A 25,507-nucleotide genomic window follows, 5' to 3' on the forward strand; every position below is an offset into this window, starting at 1 on the left:
TCGTGATCCTGATAAAAGTTCTGCAGGTCCTGATTCTTTCCACTGGGATCGTATGCTAGGGTCACGTGATAAGGTGCCTGCGGCAGGTCCAGAGACCACCACTGAGGGGTTCTAGTGGTATAATACTGCCGCTTAAGGGTTTCCTGTTTTACAATAATCCCATCATCTCCACACTCCAAATGCAACTGGAATTTGCAAAGGAGGTCTCTAGCCATCAAGTTACAGTCCAGATTGGTTGTGATAACAACTCGATGTTCCACCGATTCTTCCTGGTAACCCATTTTAACCGGTTCTGACACTGGGAATGTCGAGATTTGTCCCAGGAATCCTGAAAGTTCCTGTGTTTCAGTAGAGGCAGGGAGTTTAAGCTTTGATTGTACAGAAGACATGAAGGCTCCCGTATCTATCAAAAAGGGTTGCCACTCAGAATGGGTTCGTCGTCCGGGGAGGATCCCTGCACAATCAAGCTGTGTCGTCAATTGGGGGACAATTGACCAAAGGGGTTGTTTCTGGGAGAAGTTAGTGTAAGATCCTCCTCTCCCCCCTTGCCCCCCTCCTCTTCCTTTTCCATGCTGACGGTAGGGGCAATTTTTATTCCAATGTCCTTCCTGCCCACAATTAAAACAGTCAATTCCTCTTACCCAGTCCCGGCCTCTTCCCATACCATGCCGGGGACAATAGGGAGGTTTATTAGCAGGGCTCGGGCCGTTTGGTTGTTTAGTATAACCGTATCCTTGCTTATCCATCCAATCCTGTATGCAACACTACGGTTCTATTGATCCTTCCTCCCAAGATGGCTCTTCCTTTCTAGTCACGTATTCAGTCTTGACCCGGGTTGGGGGCGCACCTCCCCCCTCCCCTTTCTTTTCCTGCCAATAATATCTAACTGTCCTCTCCATCTGTCCGGATAGCGTGAGCAATCAAATAGTTGTTTGAAGATCACAGACATTTATAGAGAGGTGGTCTGCAGCTTGTTGTGCATCAGGGTTTGGCATTGGTCTGACAGGGAATTGGTGTTGGGACTTTGGGATCTTGGAAATCATTTCTAGGTCGGAGGATGTTTCGGAGCTGCCTGACTGCTTGACAGTTCTGCGTCTCGATCGGCGGGGGTGTTTGCTATGTCTTTCACAACTTGGACTGGTAGATTGACTAGAAGATTTACGGGACTGTTTGTGATGTCGAGATATAGTTCTGCCCTTTCGAGTGTGAGATCTGGTCCTTTCGGCTATATTGCTTGTAAACTGGGGATCCGAATCGCTATCAGAGGATGAGGAGTCAGTTCGGGTTTGGTGGTATGGGGTTATTTTTAACTCCTCTTGTTACCGGAGTGTTAGGTGGAGGGTGTTGGGAAGAGGACTGGAGCAAGAGGCCAGGGGGTGCGGGAGGCGCCGTTGGGCGCTGAGTCAGTGGCCACTCATCAATTTCATCATCAGCCTCGGTTAACACAATGCCAGCCATTTTAACTCGTAGTTGATCAATACCTTTCTCAGAGGTCCCAGAGGATCTCTTAGCAAGTTTCTCGTGCGCACATTCTTTCTTTAAGACGTCTACAGTTTTAACATGTGTTCCCTCTGTCAATGAAAGTCCTAATTTGATAGCATTTGTTTGCCAACTTGACAGAAGTGATGCATCTTTTAATTTCTGACAATAATGTCGCCAGGTTGCAATTAAATTTTTATCCCCTTTTCCTCGTCCCCTTCTCCAAATTAATCCCGTATGCTTTTTTTTTTTGCTACCTCTACGCTTCTAGTGCCACCTAGAGGCCACTGGTCATCCCCTAATAATTTATTCAGGGCTCCTGATAATTTTCTAAAGTCTTCAGCTCTTTCAGGGAATTCCTCACATAGCTTTTGTAGCGGATTATCCGCATCCGTGGTTTTATCTAACTGATTACCCATTTTCACGCTGCTCCTCGTATTACTGTGTCGCTACACGTTCGTGTCGTCGTGCAATTTAAACAAACTTAAAAATAGACACAGACTTTACAGAAACTAACACTGACTTTAACTAACTCCAAATAACCAAACTTTACTAATGCTAACACTGACCCGCGTCGCCGCGCGATTCGCGTCGCCGCGCGATTTAGGATACTAAAACTCCCACGTCGCCTCGCAGTTCACGTCGCCGCGCAATCCGCGTTGCCTCGCAGTTCACGTCGCCGCGCAATCCGCGTCGACCCGTGGCTCGCGTCGCCGCGCGAGTTAAGATACTTAAAACTTTAAAAGATAAACAAGGACTTCTAACACTTACCTGCGTCGCCGCGCGGTTCGCGTCGCCGCGCGATTTCAATACTTAAAACTTTACTTAAAACTCTAAACACTTAAGACTTACAAAGACTTACTGACATTAGCACTGACTTTCGCGATTCGCGTTGCTGCGCCTCTGCGTCACTACGCGTTGGCGTCACTGCGCGTCTACGTACTGCGCGTCTACGTCACTGCGCGTTCGCTTCGGCCCTTCTCCTCTCGGTCGCGCCGCTGCGCGTCTCGCGTTGTTTGTGCGTCTGCGCCGCTGCGCGTTCGCGTCAGCCCTGCCTTCCGAGTTGCTGCGGGGTTTTTTTTTTAATTCAATCAGAGCCTAGACGGGCCAAGTGATATACAAGGTCGACGTCGTATCTGAGTTGAACACCTATCCTCTATTTAAATCCCCATTTTATTCCCTGTGAGCCTAATTTTCTAAAGTCTTATGAGCCTTAATTAATTTCTTTTAGTCTCCAAATTTCCCTATCCTTTCGCGTTACTGCGCAGTTTAAATCCAATCAATGAAAGCCCTAATTTTTTTTACTGCAGTGGAATTTTTTCATAATTTAAAATCTCAGAACATTTTTTTCTTTCAGCACCTATTTAGTACGTTACTTTTTTTTAATGACTAGAGAGAAGTCTGGCACGTGGGCTGTGGACTGCTTTTCGTTATCTCAATTGTTCCAGCCTCAAGGTCGTGTTATTTAATATAATTTTTTTTTAAAATCCTTTTGAATCCATCTCAGTTGTTTTGCTGTGCCTTCTCTGAATGTTTTCTTTCAACAAGTTTTTCTTTTTTTTTAACCACCGGGACCAAGTAATTTTTTCTTTTTTTTCAACAAACCTATCCTTTGTGCATTTCCTGGCTCCGTAACTTATCATCCGAATATACGTAATTCAATAAGGTTCACACTCTTAAACTTCCCACATACAGGACAACACTACGAAGGGTTAAAACAAACTTTCATTCTGTTTGAGATAAAACAAACCACAACTCCCCGGCTTTTGTTACAGTAAAAATCACAGAAGCATTTCTCATTTAAACAGACATTCACAAGAGTCTCTTTTCTTTCCTATTAATTTTTGGATCCATGATTGATCATCTATCCCTATCTAGCTCTAACTATAACCTATCTTTCCAAGTCGCCGCTTGGTTTGCGTCATCGCGCAATTTCCCTATCTCTATCCCTATTCTAAGTTTGAAAGGTATTCACCAGATTGTCCTGGATCTCGTTCAGACACTACCTGAGAACCAGCGAGTGGCTAAACTTTCCTCAGACTTTTGAAACCGGGGGAAACTGGAGTAGTATTGAAATCATACTCACTCCAGTGGCCATTTTCCCCTCGTCTCGTCCAAGGCTAGTCTGGCTCTTAATTCGAAAGTTTTCGGCAGTCGTATGTTGAGATCCCACTTCTGACACCAAATGTAAATTCCTGGATTCTTTTACCTCAATCTGGTTCAGTAAAATTACTGAGTCGAATACCTCTTGTGCTTTGAACAAAGCAGTCTTTATTACCGGCCAGTAAGACCTATCAGACAGAAGATATACTCTCTGGATAGAGCGTACACACTCCCTACGGATAGGTGAAGTTACATCGTAAAGCGTTAACAGTTATACAGTTTAGAAATCAGATAACAAAATATAGATGGATTGACAGTCTAACTCAGCCACTCATTCGTCAATCTATATGAGATGTTCTTCTTGAAAGCTCAAGCATTGCCTCTAAATGTTTCAATCTAATGGTGTGACTACTAACTGAGACCTTGCAATTCTGCAGATTTATTTTATGTTACAATTAGATGTCATTGGCAGAATTAGTGACTTGAAACCTTGAGAAAGACTGTTAGCTATGCTGATGTTGCACTATTTGCAATCTGACATTCTCCCAGCTATTCTTCCATGGCTTATACATTTTCATATATCCCGTTTACTTTACTGTCCTTAATTCCATATATTCCGTTCAGATATCCACATTATGACCGGCCTCTTCCTGTCAGACCTCCCCTATAATGTGAAACATAGAAGAGCTCGCTCATTCAGCTGGGCACAGGGTGACATTCGCCCTTTTCAGGAGTGACGGCCAAGTGTAAGAACATTGCAGCACTGTGTGAAAGCAGATAAAAGCTCCCCATGGTGAGCATTTCCCCACTTCACCTCCAAGCTCACCCTCTCCCACTGGTTCTCCTGTGCTCGCTGATCTAAATTGGCTCCCGGTCCGGCAACGCCTCCAATTCAAAGTTCTCTTCCCAGTGCTCAAACCTCTGCATGACCACGACCCTCCCTATCTGCTCCAGCCCTATAATCCTCAACATCTCTAATTCTGGCCTCTTGTGTGTCCCCGATTTCCATCACCCCACCATTGACGGCCGTGCCTTCGGCTGCCTGGGTGTGAAGCTCTGGAATTCCCTCCCTGAAGCTCTCCGCCTTCCTCTCCTCCTTTAAAGTACCTCTTTGATTAAGCTTTTGCTCACATCCCAATATCTCCCTCCTCATGTGGCTCAGTGTCAATTTTTGTCCGATTTACACTCCTGGGAAGCGCCTTGGAACGGCTGTACTACGTTAAAGGTGCTATGTAAATGCAAGTACTTGTTGCCTGCCCACAATCTGCTCTGCCTCCTCTTTACAGGTGCTCAGTGTTCCCAGCATTACTGCTGCTCTCCCAATTGTAATTCTGTGACACTGGTCGTAGAACAGCTTTTCCCTGGGAGGGAGGGAGGGAGGGAGGGAGAACAATGTGAAGGGAGCATGTGAGGGGCAGGGACACTTTCCCTCCACAGGAGGGGCCTGCATCTGATGATGACATGTGGAGGTACCTCGCCATTTTAAACAATTGTGCTTAAAGACTGGCAGTGGCCCTTGTGGCAGGCTAGAAGTGCAGAGTAATTAAAATTGAAGCAGTGGTGGCCTGTGTAATGTAGTATTGTAGTGTAAGATGAACCTGATGCATTCCATACACCTCTAAACTGGCCCCCTCTGAAGCTAACGGAATGAGACGCAGTTAAGAAATGATCATTTAGGAGACTAAAAATCAGGCCTGGTGAGGCCATCTCATCACTAAAGGTAGTGACACAGGTTAATAAGGCCAAAAATAGCAAACAAAGCACTGGGGTTCATTTCTAGAGGGATAGAATTAAAAAGCAGAGACATTATGTTAACCTTGTATAGAACCTTGGAGCACTGTGCACAGTTCTGGTCTCCATATTATAAATAGGATGTAGAGGCACTGGATAAGGAGCAAAACAGATTTACGAGAATGATACCAGAATGGAGAGGTTATACCCATCAGGAAAGATAAAAAGTCTGACACTCTTCTCTAGGAAAGAGACTGAGGGGAGACCCAATACAGGTCTTTATGAAAGGGTTTGATAGGGTAGACAGAGAATTTGTTTCCAATTGTGGGAAAGACCAGAACTAGGGACCATAAATATAAGATGGTCATTACTGAATCCAATAGGGAATTCAGGAGAAACCTCTTTACCCAGAGAGGGGTGAGAATGTGGAACTCGCTCCCACAGGGAGGGGTTGAGGTGAATAGCAGAGATACATTTCAGGGGACGCTGGATAAACACATGCGGGAGACAGGAATAGAAGGATATGTTGATGGGGTGGGAGGGGGCTCGAGTGGAGCATAAACATCGTCATGGATCTGTGAGTTGAATGGCCTGTTTCTGTGCTGTAAAGACTATGTAATAGAATGCAATGCAAGATGGTGGGTTTGTGTATTTGAAGACATAAATAGATGAGTGAAGATGCCAAACAGCTGCAGAGCATCGAGGGCAAGGCTCACCATCAACCATCAACACATCGTGGCTGCAGTGTGTACTATCCACAGGATGCACTGCAGCAACGCGCCAAGGTTTCTTAGACAGCACCTCCCAAACCTGCGACCTCCCCACCTAGATAGACAATTATAGCAGGTGCATGGGAACACCATCACCTCCCAGTCACACACAGTCCCAACATGGAGATATATCGGCCGTTCCTTCATCTTCATTGGGTCAAAATCCTGGAACTCCCTCCCTACCAGCACTGTGGGAGCACAGTGGCTCAAGAAGGGCAACTAGGGATAGGCAATAAATACCAGCCTTGCCAGAGACATCCAAATCCTGAGAATGAATATTGAAAAAGACATTGTGTGGTATCTGACTGGCTCAGTTATGACACCTGACTGCCCCAACAGTTCTGTGAAGCTAATGACTTCCATCTGCAGCGGAAGTGTAAACGTTACGTATGAAAACATTACATCAACAGTTCCTGTACCCCCTGTAACCGCGCACCTTGCATGTCACGATAGTAGTTACCTTCACTCACGCTGCCTCTTCTTGATGCTCTCAGTGACTTTGTCCATCGCTTCCCAGTATCTGGGCCCCTCCTGAACTTTGTCACAGTATTTCCAGAAAGGAGGAAACCACTGCTGTAGGCTTGTCCCTTTCCAGAGAATTCGCACAACCGCAGTCTGGTCATCGAACACACCTCCGTGATTTACTTCTACCGGCTTATCGTCTTGATTCGAAGTCTTTTCCAGCAGGACCACGGCACATATGTCTTCCCTTTTTATCATCCGATCCCCTATTATGGAATTAACACTCATTTTAATAGCTTGTCCGTTTGTGTATTTTTATTGCAACTATTCCCATGTCACAACAGATTAATATAAAAGAATCGTAGAATGATACAGCGCAGGAGGCCATTCGGTCCATTGTGCCTGTGTCGGTTCTTTGAAAGAGCAATCCAATTAGTCCCATAATCCGCTCTTTCCCCATAGCCCTGAAAATGTTTCCTTTTGAAGTCTATCCAATTCTCTATTGAAAGTTCCGATTGAATCTGCGTCCGCCGCTCTGTCAGACAGTAAATGCCAGATCACAAGCCAGAAAAAAAAATCTTCTCGTGATCTCTTACAGCACAGGAGGCCATTCGGCCCGACATGCCTATGTCGGTTCTTGGAAAGGGCGATCCACTTAGTCCCATATCCCAGCTTTATCCCCATAACCCCTGAAAATTTGCCCTCTTCAAATACATGTTCGATTGCTTTTTAAAAGTTCCTATGGAATCTGATTCCACCACTCTTTAGGTCGTATCCCCCAGATCATAACAACCCACTGTGTGAAAAATTCCTCTCACTAGTTCTTTTGCCACTTATTTTAAACCTATGAGCCCTGTTGACTGACCCACTTTCCAGAGGAAACAGTTTCTCCGGACTTGCTCAAACCCTCACTATTGTGAACACCTGTATTAGATCTCCCCTTAGACTTCTCTGCTCAAACAATCCCAGTTTCTCTGGTCTCGCCACATAACTGCAGTCCCTCGACCTTGGTATCATCCTGGTAAACCTCCTCCACACCCTCTCCAGGGAACATCCTTCCTAAACTGTGGTGCCCAGAATGGTCACAATACTCCAGCTGAGGCCTAACCAGACATTTGTAAAGTTTTAGCATGGCTTACTTGCTTTTGTATTCAATTCCTCCAATTACAAAGCCATGTATCCCATACACTTTCTTAACTGCCTTATCAACTTGCCCTGCCACCTTCAAAGATTTGTTAATATGCACCCCCAGGAACCTCCCTCAAAACAGTAAAATTATTATATTGTTTCTCCATGTTTTTTCTCCCCACTTATCCACATTAAATTGCATCTTCCATGTGTCTTCCCATTTCACCGGTTTGGCTATGTCCTCCTGAAGTCTGATATCATGCTCACTATTTACAACATCGCCAAGTTTTTATCGTCCGCAAACTTCAAAACTGTACTCCCTTGGCAAGTCATCACACCAAGCGCTTCTGTTTTCTGAATAAGTCTGTTATGTGGTACGTTATCAAATGCCTTTTGAAAGTCCATATATACAACATCCACAGCACTGCCTTCATCAACCCTCTTTGTTACTTCATCAAAGAACTGTGTCAGGTTAGTCAGACATGATTTGCCTTTAACAAGTCCGTGCTGGCTGTTCCTCATTAACCCATGCTTCTCCAAGTGTCCAAGTGAGAATTAATCTTGTCCTTGACAATGGTCTCTCGTAGTTTCCCCACCACAGACGTTAGACTGATTGGCCTGTAGTTATCAGGTTTATCCCTCTCCCCTTTTTTGAACCGTGGTGTTCAACAGTTCCAATCCTCCAGTCCTCCGGCACCTCTCCCATATCCAAGGAAGATTGAAAGATTCTAGTCAGAGCTTCTGAAATCCATACTTTAGCTTCCCTCGGCAACCTAGGATGCATCCCATGTAAACAGGAAATTAGGGATGAGTGCAATAAAGGTTCAGCAGTTATCATGGGCGACTTTAATCTACATATAGATTGGGCTAACCAATCTGGTAGCAATACGGTGGAGGAGGATTTCCTGGAGTGTAATAGGGAGGTTTTCTAGATCAATATGTCGAGGAATCAACTAGAGGGCTGGCCATCCTGGACTGGGTGTTGTGTAATGAGAGAGGATTAATTAGCAATCTTGTGCGAGGCCCCTTGGGGAAGAGTGACCATAATATGGTAGAATTCTTCATTAAGATGGAGAGTGACACAGTTAATTCAGAGACTAGGGTCCTGAACTTAAGGAAAGGTAACTTCGATGGTATGAGACGTGAATTGGCCAGAATAGACTGGCGAATGATACTTAAAGGGTTGACGGTGGATAGGCAATGGCAAACATTTAAAGATCACATGGATGAACTTCAACAATTGTACATCCCTGCCTCGCGTAAAAATAAAATGGGGAAGGTGGCTCAACCGTGGCTGACAAGGGAAATTAGGGATAGTGTTAAATCCAAGGAAGAGGCATATAAATTGGCCAGAAAAAGCAGCAAGCCTGAGGACTGGGAGAAATTTAGAATTCAGCAGAGGAGGCTAAAGGGTTTAATTAGGAGGGGGGGAAATAGAATATGAGAGTAAGCTTGCAGGGAACATAAAAACTGACTGCAAAAGCTTCTATAGATATGTGAAGAGAAAAAGATTAGTGAAGACAAACGTAGGTCCCTTGCAGTCAGAATCAGATGAATTTATAATGGGGAACAAAGAACAGGAAGACACAAGTAACCTTCCGGAAAAGGGGGAACTGAAGGAAATCCTTATTAGTCAGGAAATTGAGTTAGGGAAATTGATGGGATTGAAGGCCGATAAATCCCCAGGGCCTGATAGTCTGCATCCCAGAGTACTTAAGGAAGTGACCCTCGAAATAGTGGATGCATTGGTGGTCATTTTCTAACATTCTATAGACTCTGAATCAGTTCCGATGGATTGAAGGGAAGCTAAATGTAACCCCAATTTTAAAAAAGGAGAGAAAAAACAGGGAATTATAGATCGGTTAGCCTGACATCAGTAGTGGGGAAAATGTTGGAATCAATTATTAAAGATGTAATAGCAGCGCATTTGGAAAGCAGTGACTGGATCGGTCCAAGTCAGCATGGATTTATGAAAGGGAAATCATGCTGGACAAATCTTCTAGAATTTTGTGAGGATGTAACTAGTAGAGTGGATAAGGGAGAACCAGTGCATGTGGTGTATTTGGACTTTCAAAAGGCTTTTGACTAGGTCCCACACAAGAGATTAGTGTGCAAAATTAAAGCACATGGTATTGGGGGTAATGTATTGATGTGGATAGAGAACTGGTTGGCAGACAGGAAGCAAAATGTAGAAATAAACGGGTCCTTTTCCGAATGGCAGGCAGTGACTAGTGGGGTACCGCAAGGTTCAGTGCTGGGACCCCAGCTATTTACAATATACATCAATGATTTAGACGAAGGAATTGAATGTAATATCTCCAAGTTTGCAGATGACATTAAGGTGGTGGCAGTGTGAGCTGTGAGGAGGATGCTAAGCGGCTGCAGGGTGACTTGGACAGGTTAGGTGAGTGGACAAATGCATGGCAGATGCAGTATAATGTAGATAAATATGAGGTTATCCACTTTGGTGGCAAAAACAAGGCGGCAGAATATTATCTGAATGGTGACAGATTAGGAAAAGGGGAGGTGCAACGAGACCTGAGTGTCGTGGTACATCAGTCATTGAAAGTTGGCATGCAGGTACAGCAGACGGTGAAGAAGTCAAATGGCATGTTGGCCTTCATAGCGAGAGGATTTGAGTATAGGAGCAGGGAGGTCTTACTGCAGTTGTACAGGGCCTTGGTGAGGCCACACCTTGAATATTATGTTGAGTTTTGGTCTCCTAATCTGAGGAAGGACATTCTTGCTATTGAGGGAGTGCAGCGAAGGTTCACCAGACTGATTCCCGGGATGGCAGACTGACATATGAAGAAAGACTGTATCGACTAGGCTTATATTCACTGGAATTTAGAAGAATGAGAGAGGATCTCATAGAAACATAAAATTCTGAAGGGATTGGACAGATTAGATGCAGGAAGAATGTTCCCGATGTTGGGGAAGTCCAGAACCAGGGGTCACAGTCTAAGGATAAGGGGTAAGTCTTCATAGCGAGAGGATTTGAGTATAGGAGCAGGGAGGTCTTACTGCAGTTGTACAGGGCCTTGGTGAGGCCACACCTTGAATATTGTGTCGAGTTTTGGTCTCCTAATCTGAGGAAGGACATTCTTGCTATTGAGGGAGTGCAGCAAAGGTTCACCAGCTTAGTGTCATCTGCAAACTTGGAGATATTACATTCAATTCCTTCGTCTAAATCATTAATGTATATTGTAAATAGCTGGGGTCCCAGCACTGAACCTTGCGGTACCCCATTAGTCACTGCCTGCCATTTTGAAAAGGACCCGTTTATTCCTACTCTTTGCTTCCTGTCTGCCAACCAGTTCTCTATCCACGTCAATACATTACCCCCAATACCATGTGCTTTAATTTAGGACCGAGATGAGGAGAAACTTCTTCACTCAGAAAATTGTGAACCTGTGGAATTCTCTACCACAGAAAATTGTTGAGGCCAGTTCGTTAGATATATTCAAAAGGGAGTTAGATATGGCCCTTACGGCTAAAGGGATCAAGGGGTATGGGGAGAAAGCAGGAAAGGGGTACTGAGGGAATGATCAGCCATGATCATATTGAATGGTGCTGCAGGCTCGAAGGGCCGAATGGCCTACTCCTGCACCTATTTTCTATGTTTCTATGTGACTTGTCATCTGTCCCCTGGTTCTTTTGCCAATGACCTTAACTCGGTGTCCTCTACCACAACCCTTCAAATTTTGAACAGCTCTATCAAATCGCCCCAATCCCAGCTTCTCTAGTCCTTCCATGTAACTGAAGTCCCTCAATTCTGGTACCATTCTAGTAAAGGTCTGCACCCCCTCAAAGGGATTGACATCCTTCCTAAACTGTGGTGTCGAGAATTGGCCACAATACTCCAGCTGGGGCTAACCAATGATTTATAAAGGTTTAGCATATCTTCCTTGCTTTTGTACTCTATGCCTCTATTTATAAAGCCAAGGATCCCCCTATGCTTTTTTTTTTAAGCAGTCTTCTCAACTGGTCCTGAAACTATCAAGATTTCTGTAAGTAAACCCCCAGGTGTCTCTGTCCCAGCACCATATTTAAAATTGTACCATTTTGTTTATATTGCCTCTCCTCATATCTCCTTCCAAAATACATCATCACATTTCAGACTTGCATTTAAACAGCATGTTTCACAACCTCAGGATGTCCCAAAGCGCTTTACAACCAATGAAGAGCTTTTGTTGTAAAGTAGGAAACGCAGCAGCCAATTTGCGCACAGCAAGCTCCCACAAACAGCAGTGAGATGAATCTGTTTTCAGTGTTGTTGAGGGATAAATATTGGCCCAGGATACCAGGGAGAACTCCCCTGCCCTCCACCTGAGGGAAGACAAGGTGTTGGTTTAACATCTCATCAGAAAGATAGCACCTCCCGACAGTGCAGCACTCCCTCAGTACTGCACCGGAAGTGTCAACCTGAAATATGTGCACAACTTATGAGAGAGAGAGAAACAACAAGAAAAGCACAGTGAGACAGAATAAAAATATTACTTTGAATCCAACGTAGAGCGTTGCGGAGATCCTCAGTGTCACGCGAGACTTTGTAAACGAATAGAACACATGGAATCCCAGGATCCTCTCCACATTTGGGAATGCCGATTCGTTTTACAATGTCGTCATGTACATTTCCTTGCCCGTAGTATTCCACTGGTATAAAACAGAACTTTTGCTGAATAATTCATCAATATACAGGGGCATTTTATTCAGTACAAGCAACAATATGATACTCGGAGACAGAGACGAGGGTCCATTAAATTTACAGCAATAGGAATGCAAGGTAATATCTTACATTGTCCAAACCACCGCCCTCCTGTCTTCCTCCTTGCCCCTCCTCCTATCTCCTTCTCCCCTACCCTCCTCCTGCCCTCCTTCCCCCCCATCCTCCTCGCTCCTTGGGAGGAAAAGCAATGTGTGAGGAGGACACAAAAAATCTGCATAAGGACATAGGCAGGGTAAGTGAGTGGGCAAAAAATTTGGCAGATGGAGTATAATGTTGGAAAGTGTGAGGTCATGCACTTTGGACGAGAAAAAGAAATCGAGGAGCAAGTTATTATTTAAATGGAGAAAAGTTGCAAAGTGCGGCAGTACAGCGGGACCTGGGGGTTACTTGTGCATGAAAAACAAAAGGATAGTATGCAGGTACAGCAAGTGATCAGGAAGGCCAATGGAATTTTGGCCTTTATTGCAAAGGGGGATAGAGTATAAAAGCAGGGAAGTCTTGCTACAGTTATACAGGGTATTGGTGAGGCCACACCTGAAATATTGCATACAGTTCTGGTTTCCATATTTAAGAAAGGATGTACTTGCTTTGGAGGCAGTTCAGAGAAGGTTCACTCAGTTGATTCCGGGGATGAGGGGGTTGACTTATGAGGAAAGGTTGAGGAGGTTGGGCCTCTACTCATTGGAGTTCAGAAGAATGAGAGGTGATCTTATCGAAACGTATCAGATTATGAGGGGGCTCGACAAGGTGGATGCAGAGAGGATGTTCCCACTGATGGGGGAGACTAGAACTAGGGGGCATGGTCTTAGAATAAGGGGCCGCCCATTTAAAACTGAGATGAGGAGGAATTTCTTCTCTCAGAGGGTTGTAAATCTGTGGAATTCTCTGCCCCAGAGAGCTGTGGAGGCTGGGTCATTGAATATATTTAAGACAGAAATAGACAGTTTCTTAACCGATAATTGGGAATAAGGGGTTATGGGGAGCGGGCGGGGAAGTGGAGCGGAGTCCATGATCAGGCTCGAGGGGCCGTATGGCCTACTCCTATTTCTTATGTATTTTCTTATGTGCTTCCCACCCCGCTCCCTTCCCCCCTTCCCACCCCGCTCCCTTCCCCCCATTCCACCTTCCCCGCTTCCCACCCCGCTCCCTTCCCCCTTCCTTCCCTCTTCCACTCCCTGTTCCGTACCTGTGTAACGGAGTTCCGGTGTGGCGCGGCCCCGGGAAGACAAGAGCCACCGCAGGATCCCGGTCGCGATGAGGAACCCGGCCCCGATCCACAACCCGCTCCCGTTCGGGTTCCAAATCCAGATCCCGATTCCGGTCCAGATCCCGATCCCGGTGCTGATCGTGATCCGGAACCCGGTCCGCTTCAGAATGACGATCCCGGCCCCGATGAGGATCCCGGTCCCAATCCATGTCTTGATGGGATGGACCGAGGCCCAGTTCCTCATCATGTCCCCGCTCTGTGAGTCATCGCGCGCGCATTGCTCCCAGCGACTGCCGCGCTGAACCCGCCCAGCACCATTGGTCCGATTCACACCCCGGGCCCTGATTGGCTCCCACACACCGGGCACTGATTGGTTCTCACACACCTGGCCTTAATTCGATCTCACACCCCGGGCCCTGATTGGTTCCCACACACCTTCATAGGCAGTCCCTTGTGTCATTTGGGGAATTCACAAAGAAGGGAAATTGTGCAACTTAAGAGCATGCTGCAAAAAGTACACCTTCTTGGTGATGGAAGAAACAAGAATATTTAAGCAAATAGTAGACAACAACTGCACTAACCCAGGAGAGGCCGAGGGCCCAGGGGCAGCACGGGCCAGCCCACACTGCGATCTATTGATAGTAGGAGCATGCGTGCACACTAGGTCCGTGCAACAGAGCTGGTCTCCAGTCGTCTTGGTTAACCCTTGCCACTGAACCAAGACCTAGCTCTGTCAAGCCCGTGTGGTGGTTGGTGTGCAATGGCCACCCCACGTTAAAAGAATCCACACACAGGCATCTTCCACCCTTCAGTATCTAGTTCGGGACCTGGAATGTCATGTCCCTCATTGAAACACCTGTGAACTCATTCCTTTTTGGTGTGGAAGCAAGTCATCCTCGATATGAGGGACTGCCTAATACTACTATACCCTCGGAGTCGAGGAAGACTTGCTTCCACTCTAAAAGTGAGTTCCCAGGTGACTGTACAGTCCAATACGGGAATTATAGTCTCTGTCACAGATGGGACAGACAGTGGTTGGAGGAAAGGGTGGGCGGTGTAGTGTATGAAATGATACAATGAACTCCGTACGGTGAGCCAGTGACTAGGTGTAACCTGGTTATGAGCTTGGTGACAGTTTTGAGGGCCTGATCTTCAAACACTCTTTTCCTCAGGTGGCCGAAGGCTGTACTGGCACACTGGAGGCGGTGTTGGATCTCGTCGTCAATGTCTGCTCTTGTTGATAAGAAGCTCCCGAGATAAGGGACGTGGTCCACGTTGTCCAGGGCCGCGGCGTGGATCTTGATGACTGGGGGGCAGTGCTATGCGGCGACGATAGGCTGGTGGAGGACCTTTATCTTACTGATGTTTAGCGTAAGGCCCATGCTTTCATACGCTTTGGTAAATACGTCGACTATATCCTGGAGTTCAGCCTGTGTGTGTGCACGTACTGTAGCTCGACGACAGAAGTTGGGGTGGTCTTAGACCTGGCTTGGAGACGGCGAAGGTTGAACAGCTTCCCACTAGATCGGTAGTTTAGTTCCACTCCAGCGGGGAGCTTGTCAACTGTGAGACGGAGCATGGCAGTGAGGAAGATTGAGAAGAGGGTTGGGGCAATGACACAGCCCTGCTTGACCCCGGTCCGGCTACAGTGCCGTAGTAATACCCGCCCTCCTGTATGGCTCAGAGACGTGGACCATGTATTGTAGACACCTCAAGTCGCTGGAGAATTACCACCAGCGTTGTCTCCACAAGATCCTACAAATCCCCTGGGAGGACGGACGCACAAACATTAGCGTCCTTGTCCAGGCCAACATCCCCAGCATTGAAGCACTGACCACACTTGATCAGCTCCGCTGGGCAGGCCACATAATTCGCATGCCAGACACGAGACTCCTAAAGCAAACGCTCTACTCGGAACTCGTCCATGGCAAATGAGCCAAAGGGGGGCAGAGGAAACGTTACAAGGACACTCTCTAAGCCTCCCTGATAAAGTGCGACATCCCCACTGACACCTGGGAATCCCTGGCCAAAGACCGCCCTAAGTGGAGGAAGTGCATCTGGGAGGGCGCTGAGCTCCTCGATTATCATCGCCGAGAGCATGCAGAAACCAAGCACAGGCAGCGGAAGGGGCGTGCAGCAAACCAGGCTCCTCGCCCACCCTTCCCCTCAACGACTCTGTGTCCCACCTGTGACAGAGACTGTGGTTCCCGTATTGGACTGTACAGCCACCTAAGAACTCATACTAAGAGTGGAAGCAAGTCTTCCTCGATTCCGAGGGACTGCCTATGATGATGATGATGATGGTAACCTGGTCAGTCCTTAATGGCTTCCAGAAGTGAAGGTACAAAGGTGAAGTTCAGGTTATATACCGGGCCCAGCACGAGTGTACCTATGACCATAGGACCTCTGACGGTACTGCCCTCTGTTGGTGAGCAGACCTTATGTACATACATTACATCATTCCCCCCCAGCTCTTGGCACAAGTCCATATTACAAGTTCAGACGGTCCGGAGCCCTTCCCTCCCTGGTTGACCGTCTCAGTACAATCCCAGTGCTTTCCAAGTCTCTCACGACTTCGGGCTGGGCGTTGACCACAGTGGGTTCTTCTGATGGTTGGATGTGAGTTGGTTGGTCATCTAAGCTCGCGGTGTCTTCTTCCAACTGTCCGGTGTCTTAGCTTGATTTGATCAATGTGTTTCCTACACATCTGCCCATTCTTGAGCTTAACCATATACATTCAGTTACCCTTCTTATCCGTAACATAGCCCGGGAGTCACTTGGGCCCTTGACCATGGTTAAGTACATACACTGGGTCGTTTACAGATATGTCCCGTGACACTGCGGCGCGGTCGTGATACCACTGCTGGCGTTGACGTTAGGTTTTGACATGATCATTAAGGTCAGGATGGACTAGAGAGAGCCTGGTTTTAAGGTCTCTTTTCATCAACAGTTCCGCATGCGAGACCCCGGTGAGCATATGTGGCCTTGTCCTGTAACTGCACAGTATGCATGACAGGCATGTCTGCAAGGAACCGTGAGTTACGCGTTTCAGGCACTGCTTGATGGTTTGAACTGCCCGCTCCGCTTGACCATTGGATGCGGGTTTGAACGCGGCTGACGTGTTTTATGCTGTTGCGTTTCATGAACTCGTGAAAAGCTCCAGGTTCGTGAAACACGGTCCACTGTCGCTGACAACGATGTCTGGCAGACCATGTGTGGCAAACATGGCTCTCAGGTTCTCAGTGGTGGCAGTGGAAGTGCTGGATGACATGATCACATGTTCTATCCATTTGGAGTATGCATCCACCACCACAAAAAACATTTCACCGAGGAAGGGGCCCGCAAAGTCGATTTGGATTCTACACCACAGTTTGGATGGCCATGACCACAGACTGAGCGGAGCTTCCTTTGGGGTATTGCTTAACTGCTTGCAAGTGCTGCACGCATGACCCTAAGTCTGAGTCAATGCCAGGCCAACAAACATGGGACCTGGTGATGGCCTTCATAATGACAATACCAGGATGTGTACTATGTAACTCCCGTACAAATCTCGCCCTGCCTTTCTTGGGCATTACAACATGATTACTCCAAAGTAAACAGTCGGACTGGATGGAAAGCTCATCCTTACAATGGCTGTACGGTATGGTTTCATCACCCTTTTCCTTGGGGATAGTCAACCAGTCCCCGTTAAGAACTGAACATTTTACAACCGACAGAGTCGGATCCTGGCTGGTCCGGATCTTAACTTGTTGAGCAGTGACAGACGACCCTTCACTCTCAAAGGCATCCATGACCATGAGTAGCTCTGCGGGCATTGGCGTTTCCACCTCCGGTGTGGGCAACGGTAACCGGCTCAATGCATCAGTGCAGTTGTTGGTGCCTGGTCTATGGCGAATGACAAAATCATGGGCAGATAATCTGCCGCCATTCAGTTAATATTCTGCCTTCGTGTTTTTGCCCCCAAAATGGATAACCTCACATTTATCCACATTATACTGCATCTGCCATGCATTTGCCCACTCACCTAAGTTGTCCAAGTCACCCTGCAGCCTCTCAGCATCCTCCTCACAGCTCACACCGCCACCCAGTTTAGTGTCAACCGCAAACTTGGAGATATTACACTCAATTCCTCCATCTAAATCGTTAATATATATTGTAAAGAGCGGAGTCCCAGCACTGAGCCCTGCGGCACTCCATTAGTCACTGCCTGCCATTCTGAAAAGGACCCGCTGATCCCGACTCTCTGCTTCCTGTCTGCCAACCAATTCTCGATCCACGTCAGTACATTACCCCCAATACCATGCGCTTTGATTTTGCACACCAATCTCGTGTGGGATCTTGTCAAAGGCCTTTTGAAAGTCCAAATACACCACACCCACTGGTTCTCCCTTGTCCACTCTGCTAGTTACATCCTCAAAAAATTCCAGAAGATTCGTCAAACATGATTTCTCTATCATAAATCTATGTTGACTTGGTCCGATCCTGTCACTGCTTTCCAAATGCGCTGTTATTTCATCCTTAATGATTGATTCCAACATTTTCCCCACTACTGATGTCAGGCTAACCGGTCTACAATTACCCATTTTCTCTCTTCCTCCTTTTTTAAAAAGTGGTGTTACATTAGCTACCCTCCAGTCCATAGGGACTGATCCAGAGTCAATAGACTGTTGGAAAATTATCACCAATGAATCCACTATTTCTAGGGCCACTTCCTTAAGTACTCTGGGATGCAGACTATCAGGCCCCGGGGATTTATCGGCCTTCAATCCCATCAATTTTCCTAACACAATTTCATGCCTAAGGATATCCTTCAGTTCCTCCTTCTCACGAGACCCTCAGTCCCCTAATACATTCAGAAGGTTATTTGTGTCTTCCTTCGTGAAGACAGTACCAAAGTATTTGTTCAATTGGTCTGCCATTTCCTTGTTCCTCATTATAGATTCACCTGAATCCGACTGCAAGGGACCTACATTTGTCTTCACTAATCTTTTTCTCTTCACATATTTATAGAAGCTTTTGCAGTCTATTTTTACATTCCCTGCAAGCTTCCTCTCGTACTCTATTTTTCCCCTCTTAATTAAACCCTTAGTCTTCCTCTGTTGAATTCTAAATTTCTCCCAGTCCTCAGGTTTGTTGCTTTTTCTAGCCAATTTATATGCTTCTTCCTTGGCTTTAACACTATCCTTAATGTCCCTTGTTAGCCATGGTTGAGCCACCTTCCCCGTTTTATTTTTACTCCAGACAGGGATGTACAATTGCTGAAGTTCATCCATGTGACCTTTAAATGTTTGCCATTGCTTATCCACCGTCATACCTTTAAGTATCCTTTGCCAGTCTATCCGAGCCAATTCACGCCTCATACCCTTCTTTAAGTTCTGGACCATGGTCTCTGAATTAACTGTTTCATTCTCCATCCTAATGTAGAATTCCACCATATTATGGTCACTCTTCCCCAAGGGGCCTCGCACAATGAGATTACTAATTAATCCTCTCTCATTACACAACACCCAGTCTAAGATGGCCTCCCCCCTAGTTTGTTCCTCGACATATTGGTCTAGAAAACCATCCCTAATACACTCCAGGAAATCCTCTTCCACCGCATTGCTACCAGTTTGGTTTGCCCAATCAATACGTAGATTAAAGTCGCCCATGATAACTGTTGTACCTTTATGGCGCACATCCCTTATTTCTTGTTTGATGCTGTCCCCAACCTCACTACTATTGTTTGGTAGCCTGTACACAACTCCCACTAGCGTTTTCTGCCCTTTGAAATTCCGCAGCTCCACCCATACCGATTCCATATCATCCAGGCTAATGTCCCTCCTTACTATTGCATTAATTTCCTCTTTACCAGCAACGCCATCCTGCCTCCTTTTCCTCTCTGCCTATCCTTCCTAAATGTTGAATACCCCTGGATGTTGAGTTCCCAGCCTTGGTCACCCTGGAGCCATGTCTCCGAGATGCCAATTACATTATATTCGTTAATTGCTGTCTGCGCAGTTTATTCGTCCACCTTATTCCGAATACTCCTCGCATTGAGGCACAGAGCCTTCGGGCTTGTCTTTTTAACATACTTTGCCCCTTTAGAATTTTGCTGTAATGTGGCCCTTTTTGTTTTTTTCCTTGGGTTTTTCTGCCCTTCACTTTTACTATTCTCCTTTCTATCTTTTGCTTCTGCCTCCATTTTATTTCCCTCTGTCTCCCTGCATAGGTTCCCATCCCCCTGCCATATTCGTTTAACTCCTCCCAAACAGCACTAGCAAACACTCCCCCTGGGACATTGGTTCCGGTCCTGCCCAGGTACAGACCATCTGTACTGGTCCCACCTCCCCCAGAACCGGTTCCAATATCCCAGGAATTTGAATCCCTCTGTTCTGCACCACTCCTCAAGCCACGTATTCATCTGAGCTATCCTGCTATTCCTACTCTGACTAGCACGTGGCACTGGTAGTAATCCTGAGATTACTACTTTTGAGGTCCTACTTTTTAATTTAACTCCTAGCTCCCTAAATTCATCCTGTAGGACCTCATCCTGTTTTTTACCTAAATCATTGGTACCTATATACACCACGACAACTGGCTGTTCACCCTCCCTTCACGTTGACAATGTGGTGACAAAAAGACATCAGCAGGCACAAATCACACATCCTGCAACCCACACCCTGAACCTCAGCAGAAGCTGAACAGCAGTTAGCTAAATTGTACCGTCACATTAAACTCTAAAGCGTCCTGAAATGAACAACTTGAACTATTTCATCATTTCTAGCTTCAGTGAGATAAAGTACAACAACAACTTCTTGTGTTTATTTTATGGTGTCTTTAACGTAGTGAAATGTCCCAAGGCGCTTCACAGGAGCATTTTAAGACAAAACAGATAAATTTGATGCTGAGCCACACAAGACGAAATTACAGATGACCAAAAGCTTCGTCAAAGAGGAAGTTTTTAAGGAGCGTCTTAAAGAGGATAGAGAGGCGGAGAGGTTTAGGGAGGGAATTCCAGAGCTTGGGGCCCAGGCAACAGAAGGCACGGCCACCAGTGATTGAGCGATTATAATCAGGGATGTTCAAGAGGGCAGAATTAGAGGAGCGCAGACATCTCGGGGGAGTTGTGGGACTGGAGGGGGTTACAGAGATAGGGAGGGGTGTCGGGCCTAGAGGAGGTTACAGAGATAGGAAGGGGTGTAGGGGCTGGAGGAGGTTACAGACAGAGATAGGGAGGGGCAAGGCCATGGAGGGATTTGTAAACAAGGATGAGAATTTTGAAATCGAGGCGTTGCTTAACCAGCAGCCAATGTAGGTTAGCGAGCACTGGGTGATGGGTGAGTGGGACTTGGTGCAAGTTAGGACACGGGTCAGTGAGCACAGGGGGTGATGGGTGAGTGGGACTTGGTGCGAGTTAGGACACGGGTCAGTGAGCACAGGGGGTGATGGGTGAGTGGGACTTGGTGCGAGTTAGGACACGGGGCAGTGAGCACAGTGGGTGATGGGTGAGTGGGACTTGGTGCGAGTTAGGACACGGGGCAGTGAGCACAGTGGGTGATGGGTGAGTGGGACTTGGTGCAAGTTAAGACATGGGGCAGTGAGCACAGGGGGTGATGGGTGAGTGGGACTTGGTGCGAGTTAGGACACAGGGCAGTGAGCACAGTGGGTGATGGGTGAGTGGGACTTGGTGCGAGTTAGGACACGGGGCAGTGAGCACAGGGGGTGATGGGTGAGTGGGACTCGGTGCGACTTAGGACACAGGCTGCCGAGTTTTGGATGACCTCACGTTTACGTGGGGTAGAATGTGGGAGACCAGCCAGGAGTGTGTTGGAATAGTCAAGTCTGGAGATAACAAAGGCACGGATGAGGGTTTCAGCAGCAGATGAGCTGAGGCAGGGGCGGAAATGGGCAATAAGAACATAAGAACATAAGAAATCGGAGCAGGAGTAGGCCATACGGCTTCTCAAGCCTGCTCTGCCATTTAATACAATCATGGCTGATCTGATCATGGACTCAGGTCCACTTCCCTGCCCGCTCCCCATAACCCTTATTCCCTTATCGGTTAAGAAACTGTCTATCTCTGTCTTAAATTTATTCAATGTCCCAGCTTCCACAGCTCTCTGAGGCAGAGAATTCCACAGATTTACAACCCTCAGAGAAGAAATTTCTCCTCGTCTCAGTTTTAAATGGGTGGCCCCTTATTCTAAGATCATGTCCTCTAGTTCTAGTCTCCCCCATCGGTGGAAACATCCTCTCTGCATCCACCTTGTCAAGCCCCCTCAATCTTATACGCTTCGATAAGATCACCTCTCATTCTTCTGAATTCCAATGTGTATAGGCCCAACCTGCAGGAGGGAAGAGATGAGGAGATGTTTTTTTTCAAATGCAGTGAGTTGTCATGATCTGGAACGCGCTGCCTGAAAGGGCGGTGGGAGCAGATTCAATAGTAACGTTCAAACTGGGAATTGGATAAATACTGGAAGGGGAAAAACATTTCAGGGCTACGGGGGAAGAGCAGGGGGAGTGGGACGAATTGGATCGTTCTTTCAATGAACTGGCACAGGCTCGAGTGGCCGAATGGCCTCTCTTTGTGCTATATCATTCTATAAATACATCTGCCATAAAAGTGCATAGAACAGAGAGTAAATACATCGGACACTCACATACCACTCACCCGTAAACTGACTCATAGAAACGTTTAAAATTCTGACGGGTTTAGACAGGTTAGATGCAGGAAGAATGTTCCCAATGTTGGTGAAGTCCAGAACCAGGGGTCACAGTCTAAGGATAAGGGGTAAACCATTTAGGACCGAGATGAGGAGAAACTTCTTCACCCAGAGAGTAGTGAACCTATGGAATTCTCTACCACAGAAAGTAGTTGAGGCCAATTCACTAAATATATTCAAAAGGGAGTTAGATGAAGTCCTTACTACTCGGGGGATCAAGGGGTATGGCGAGAAAGCAGGAAGGGGGTACTGAAGTGCATGTTCAGCCATGAACTCATTGAATGGCGGTGCAGGCTAGAAGGGCTGAATGGCCTACTCCTGCACCTATTTTCTATGTTTCTATGTTTCTATGACTGTGCTAAAGCACAAATTAGAGGATAATGGTTTTCGAGTTCAGACTTTTAAGTGGACTTATTCAGCCACTATGATAGAGCAATAGGATTTGTTACACAGTTCTGTACAAGGTTAGGTTTGTCCATTAGTCTGTCGCTTTGAAGTATTGGTCAATGTTTCTGACTATATTATCCAGGGCGTACAAAGTGAGAATGCATTTTGTCAGCCCTATCGTATCGCCATTCCACTCATTTGAAATTGCAAACATGATGCGCTGTTTCATCCCGGTATCTTTTGAGAACTTTCCAAACTAAAAGAAAAAGGAGAGACAGGTTTTAAAAGTATTCAAAACTGGTCAAGGTGATTAAATGTTCTACATCACAAATCTGAACCAACATTCACTAAAAAAAATTATCTGGTCATTTATCTCATTGGCTGCCACGTTTCCTATATTATCAGTGGGTAACCTTTGGCATTGTTGCCAAATTAAGTTAATTTAAGGGTTAAGTCATGACAGGAGAGCCCAGACCCCTGTCATGCTCCTCCTGTGCTATGTGGGAAGTCAGGGACGCTTCCAGTGTCCCTGACTACAATGGGTGCAGGAAGTGTGTCCAGCTGCAGCTCCTGACAGACCGCATTGCGGCACTGGAGCTGCACATGGACTCACTCTGGAGCATTCACGATGCTGAGGATGTCATGAATAGCACGTTTAGTGAATTGGTCACATTGCAGGCAAAGGTTACATAGGCAGATAGGGAATGGGTGACCATCAGGCAGAGCAGTGGAAGGAAGGTAGTACAGGGGTCCCCTGTGGTCATCTCCCTCCAAAACAGATATACCGTTTTGGGTACTGTTGGGGGAGATAACTCATCAGGGGAAGGCAGCAGCAGCCAAGTTCATGGCTCTGCTGCACAGGAGGGCAGGAAAATGAGTGGGAGAGCTATAGTGGTAGGGGATTCTATTGTAAGGGGAATAAATAGGCACTTCTGTGGCCACAATCAAGACTCCAGGATGGTATGTTGCCTCCCTGGTGCAAGGGTCAAGGATGTCTCGGAGCGGCTGCAGGACAATTTGGAGGGGGAGGGTGAACAGCTAGTTGTCGTGGTGCATATAGCTACCAACGATATAGGAAAAAAAAAAAAGGATGAGGTCCTACAAGCTGAATTTAGGGAGTTAGGAGTTAAACTAAAAAGTAGGACCTCAAAGGTAGTAATCTCAGGATTGCTACCAGTGCCACATGCTAGTCAGAGTAGAAACAGCAGGAAAGTTAAGGTAAATACGTGGCTTGAGGAATGGTGCAAGAGGGAGGGATTCAAATTCCTGGGACATTGGAACCGGTTTGGGGGGAGGTGGGACCAGTACAAACCGGACGGTCTGCACCTGGGCAGGACCGGAACCAATGTCCGAGAGGGAGTGTTTGCTAGTGCTGTTGAGGAGGGCTTAAACTAATATGGCAGGGGGATGGGAATCTATGCAGGGAGACAGAGGGAAGTAAAATGGGGGCAGAAGCAAAAGGTAGAAAGGAGATGAGGAAAAGTGGAGGGCAGTGAAATCAAAAGGTAAAAGTCAAAAAGGGCCACATTACAACAAAATTATAAAAGGACAAAGAGTGTTTAAAAAAAAAAGCCTGGAGGCTCTGTATCTCAATGCGAGGAGCATTCGTAATAAGGTGGACGAATTAACTGCGCAGATAGCTGTTAACAAATATGATGTAATTGGGATTACGGAGACATGCTCCAGGTTGACCAAGGCTGGGAACTCAACATCCAGGGATATTCAATATTCAGGAAGGCTTGACAGGAAGGAAAAGAAGGTGGGGTAGCGTTACTGGTTAAAGAGGAGATTAATGCAATAGTAAGGAAGGACATTAGCTTGGATGATGTGGAATCTGTATGGGTAGAGCTGCGGAACACCAAAGGGCAGAAAACGCTAGTGGGCGTTGTGTACAGACCATCAAACAGTAGTGAGGTTGGGGATGGCATCAAACAGGAAATTAAGTATGCGTGCAATAAAGGTACAGCAGTTATCATGGGTGACTTTAATCCGCATATAGATTGGGCTAACCAAACTGGTAGCAATACGGGGGAGGAGGATTTCCTGGAGTGTATAAGGGATGGTTTTCTAGACCAATACGTCGAGGAACCAATTAGAGAGCTGGCCATCGTAGACTGGGTATTGTGTAACAAGAGAGGATTAATTAGCAATCTTGTTGTGCGAGATCCCTTGGGGAACAGTGACCATAATATGGTAGATTTCTTCATTAAGATGGAGAGTAACACAGTTAATTCAGAGACTCGAGTCCTGAAGTTAAAGAAAGGTAACTTCGATGGTATGAGACGTGAATTGGCTAGGATAGACTGAAGAATGATACTTAAAGGGTTGTCGGTGGATTGGCAATGGCAGACATTTAAAGATCACTGTCTGGCGTAAAAATAAAACGAGGAAGGTGGCTCAACCGTGGCTAACAAAGGAAATTAGGGATAGTGTTAAATCCAAGGAAGAGGCATATAAATTGGCCAGAAAAAGCAGCAAACCTGAGGACTGGGAGAAATTTAGAATTCAGCAGAGGAGGACAAAAGGTTTAATTAGGAGGGGGAAACTAGAGTATGAGAGTAAGCTTGCAGGGAACATTAAAAACTGACTGCAAAAGCTTCTTATCGATATGTGAAGAGAAAAAGATTAGTGAAGACAAATGTAGGTCCCTTGCAATCAGAAGCAGGTGAATTTATAATGGGGAACAAAGAAATGTTCTTTGGTTCTGTCTTCACTAAGGAAGACACAAATAACCCTCCGGAAATACTAGGGGACCGAGGGTCTAGCGAGAAGGAGGAATTGAAGAAAATCCTTATTAGTCAGG

The 25,507-nt window shown here is 46.3% G+C and overlaps 2 protein-coding genes across 6 annotated transcripts in view; both read right to left on the bottom strand.

The window, feature by feature from the left end:
• The window catches only part of LOC139251728 (uncharacterized), a 53,047-nt gene extending 39,163 nt beyond the window's left edge, over nt 1–13,884 (bottom strand). For all 3 annotated transcript variants that reach the window (XM_070873280.1, XM_070873281.1, XM_070873279.1), the window contains exons 1-3: nt 13,589–13,884; nt 12,174–12,329; nt 6,544–6,811 (exon numbers count right to left, since the gene is read on the bottom strand). In XM_070873280.1, coding sequence (XP_070729381.1) covers nt 6,546–6,811; nt 12,174–12,329; nt 13,589–13,856 — 690 coding nt within the window. In that variant the 5' untranslated portion in view covers nt 13,857–13,884 and the 3' untranslated portion in view covers nt 6,544–6,545. The remainder of the gene's footprint in view (nt 1–6,543; nt 6,812–12,173; nt 12,330–13,588) is intronic.
• A 5,820-nt stretch (nt 13,885–19,704) lies between these two features.
• LOC139251727 (interferon-induced protein 44-like) overlaps nt 19,705–25,507 on the bottom strand; it is a 38,372-nt gene continuing 32,569 nt past the window's right edge. For all 3 annotated transcript variants that reach the window (XM_070873276.1, XM_070873277.1, XM_070873278.1), the window contains exon 7: nt 19,705–22,960. In XM_070873276.1, the coding sequence (XP_070729377.1) occupies nt 22,796–22,960 (165 nt within the window). In that variant the 3' untranslated portion in view covers nt 19,705–22,795. The remainder of the gene's footprint in view (nt 22,961–25,507) is intronic.

Source organism: Pristiophorus japonicus, unplaced genomic scaffold, assembly GCF_044704955.1.
Source record: "Pristiophorus japonicus isolate sPriJap1 unplaced genomic scaffold, sPriJap1.hap1 HAP1_SCAFFOLD_433, whole genome shotgun sequence".
Classification (NCBI taxonomy): Eukaryota; Metazoa; Chordata; class Chondrichthyes; family Pristiophoridae; genus Pristiophorus; species Pristiophorus japonicus.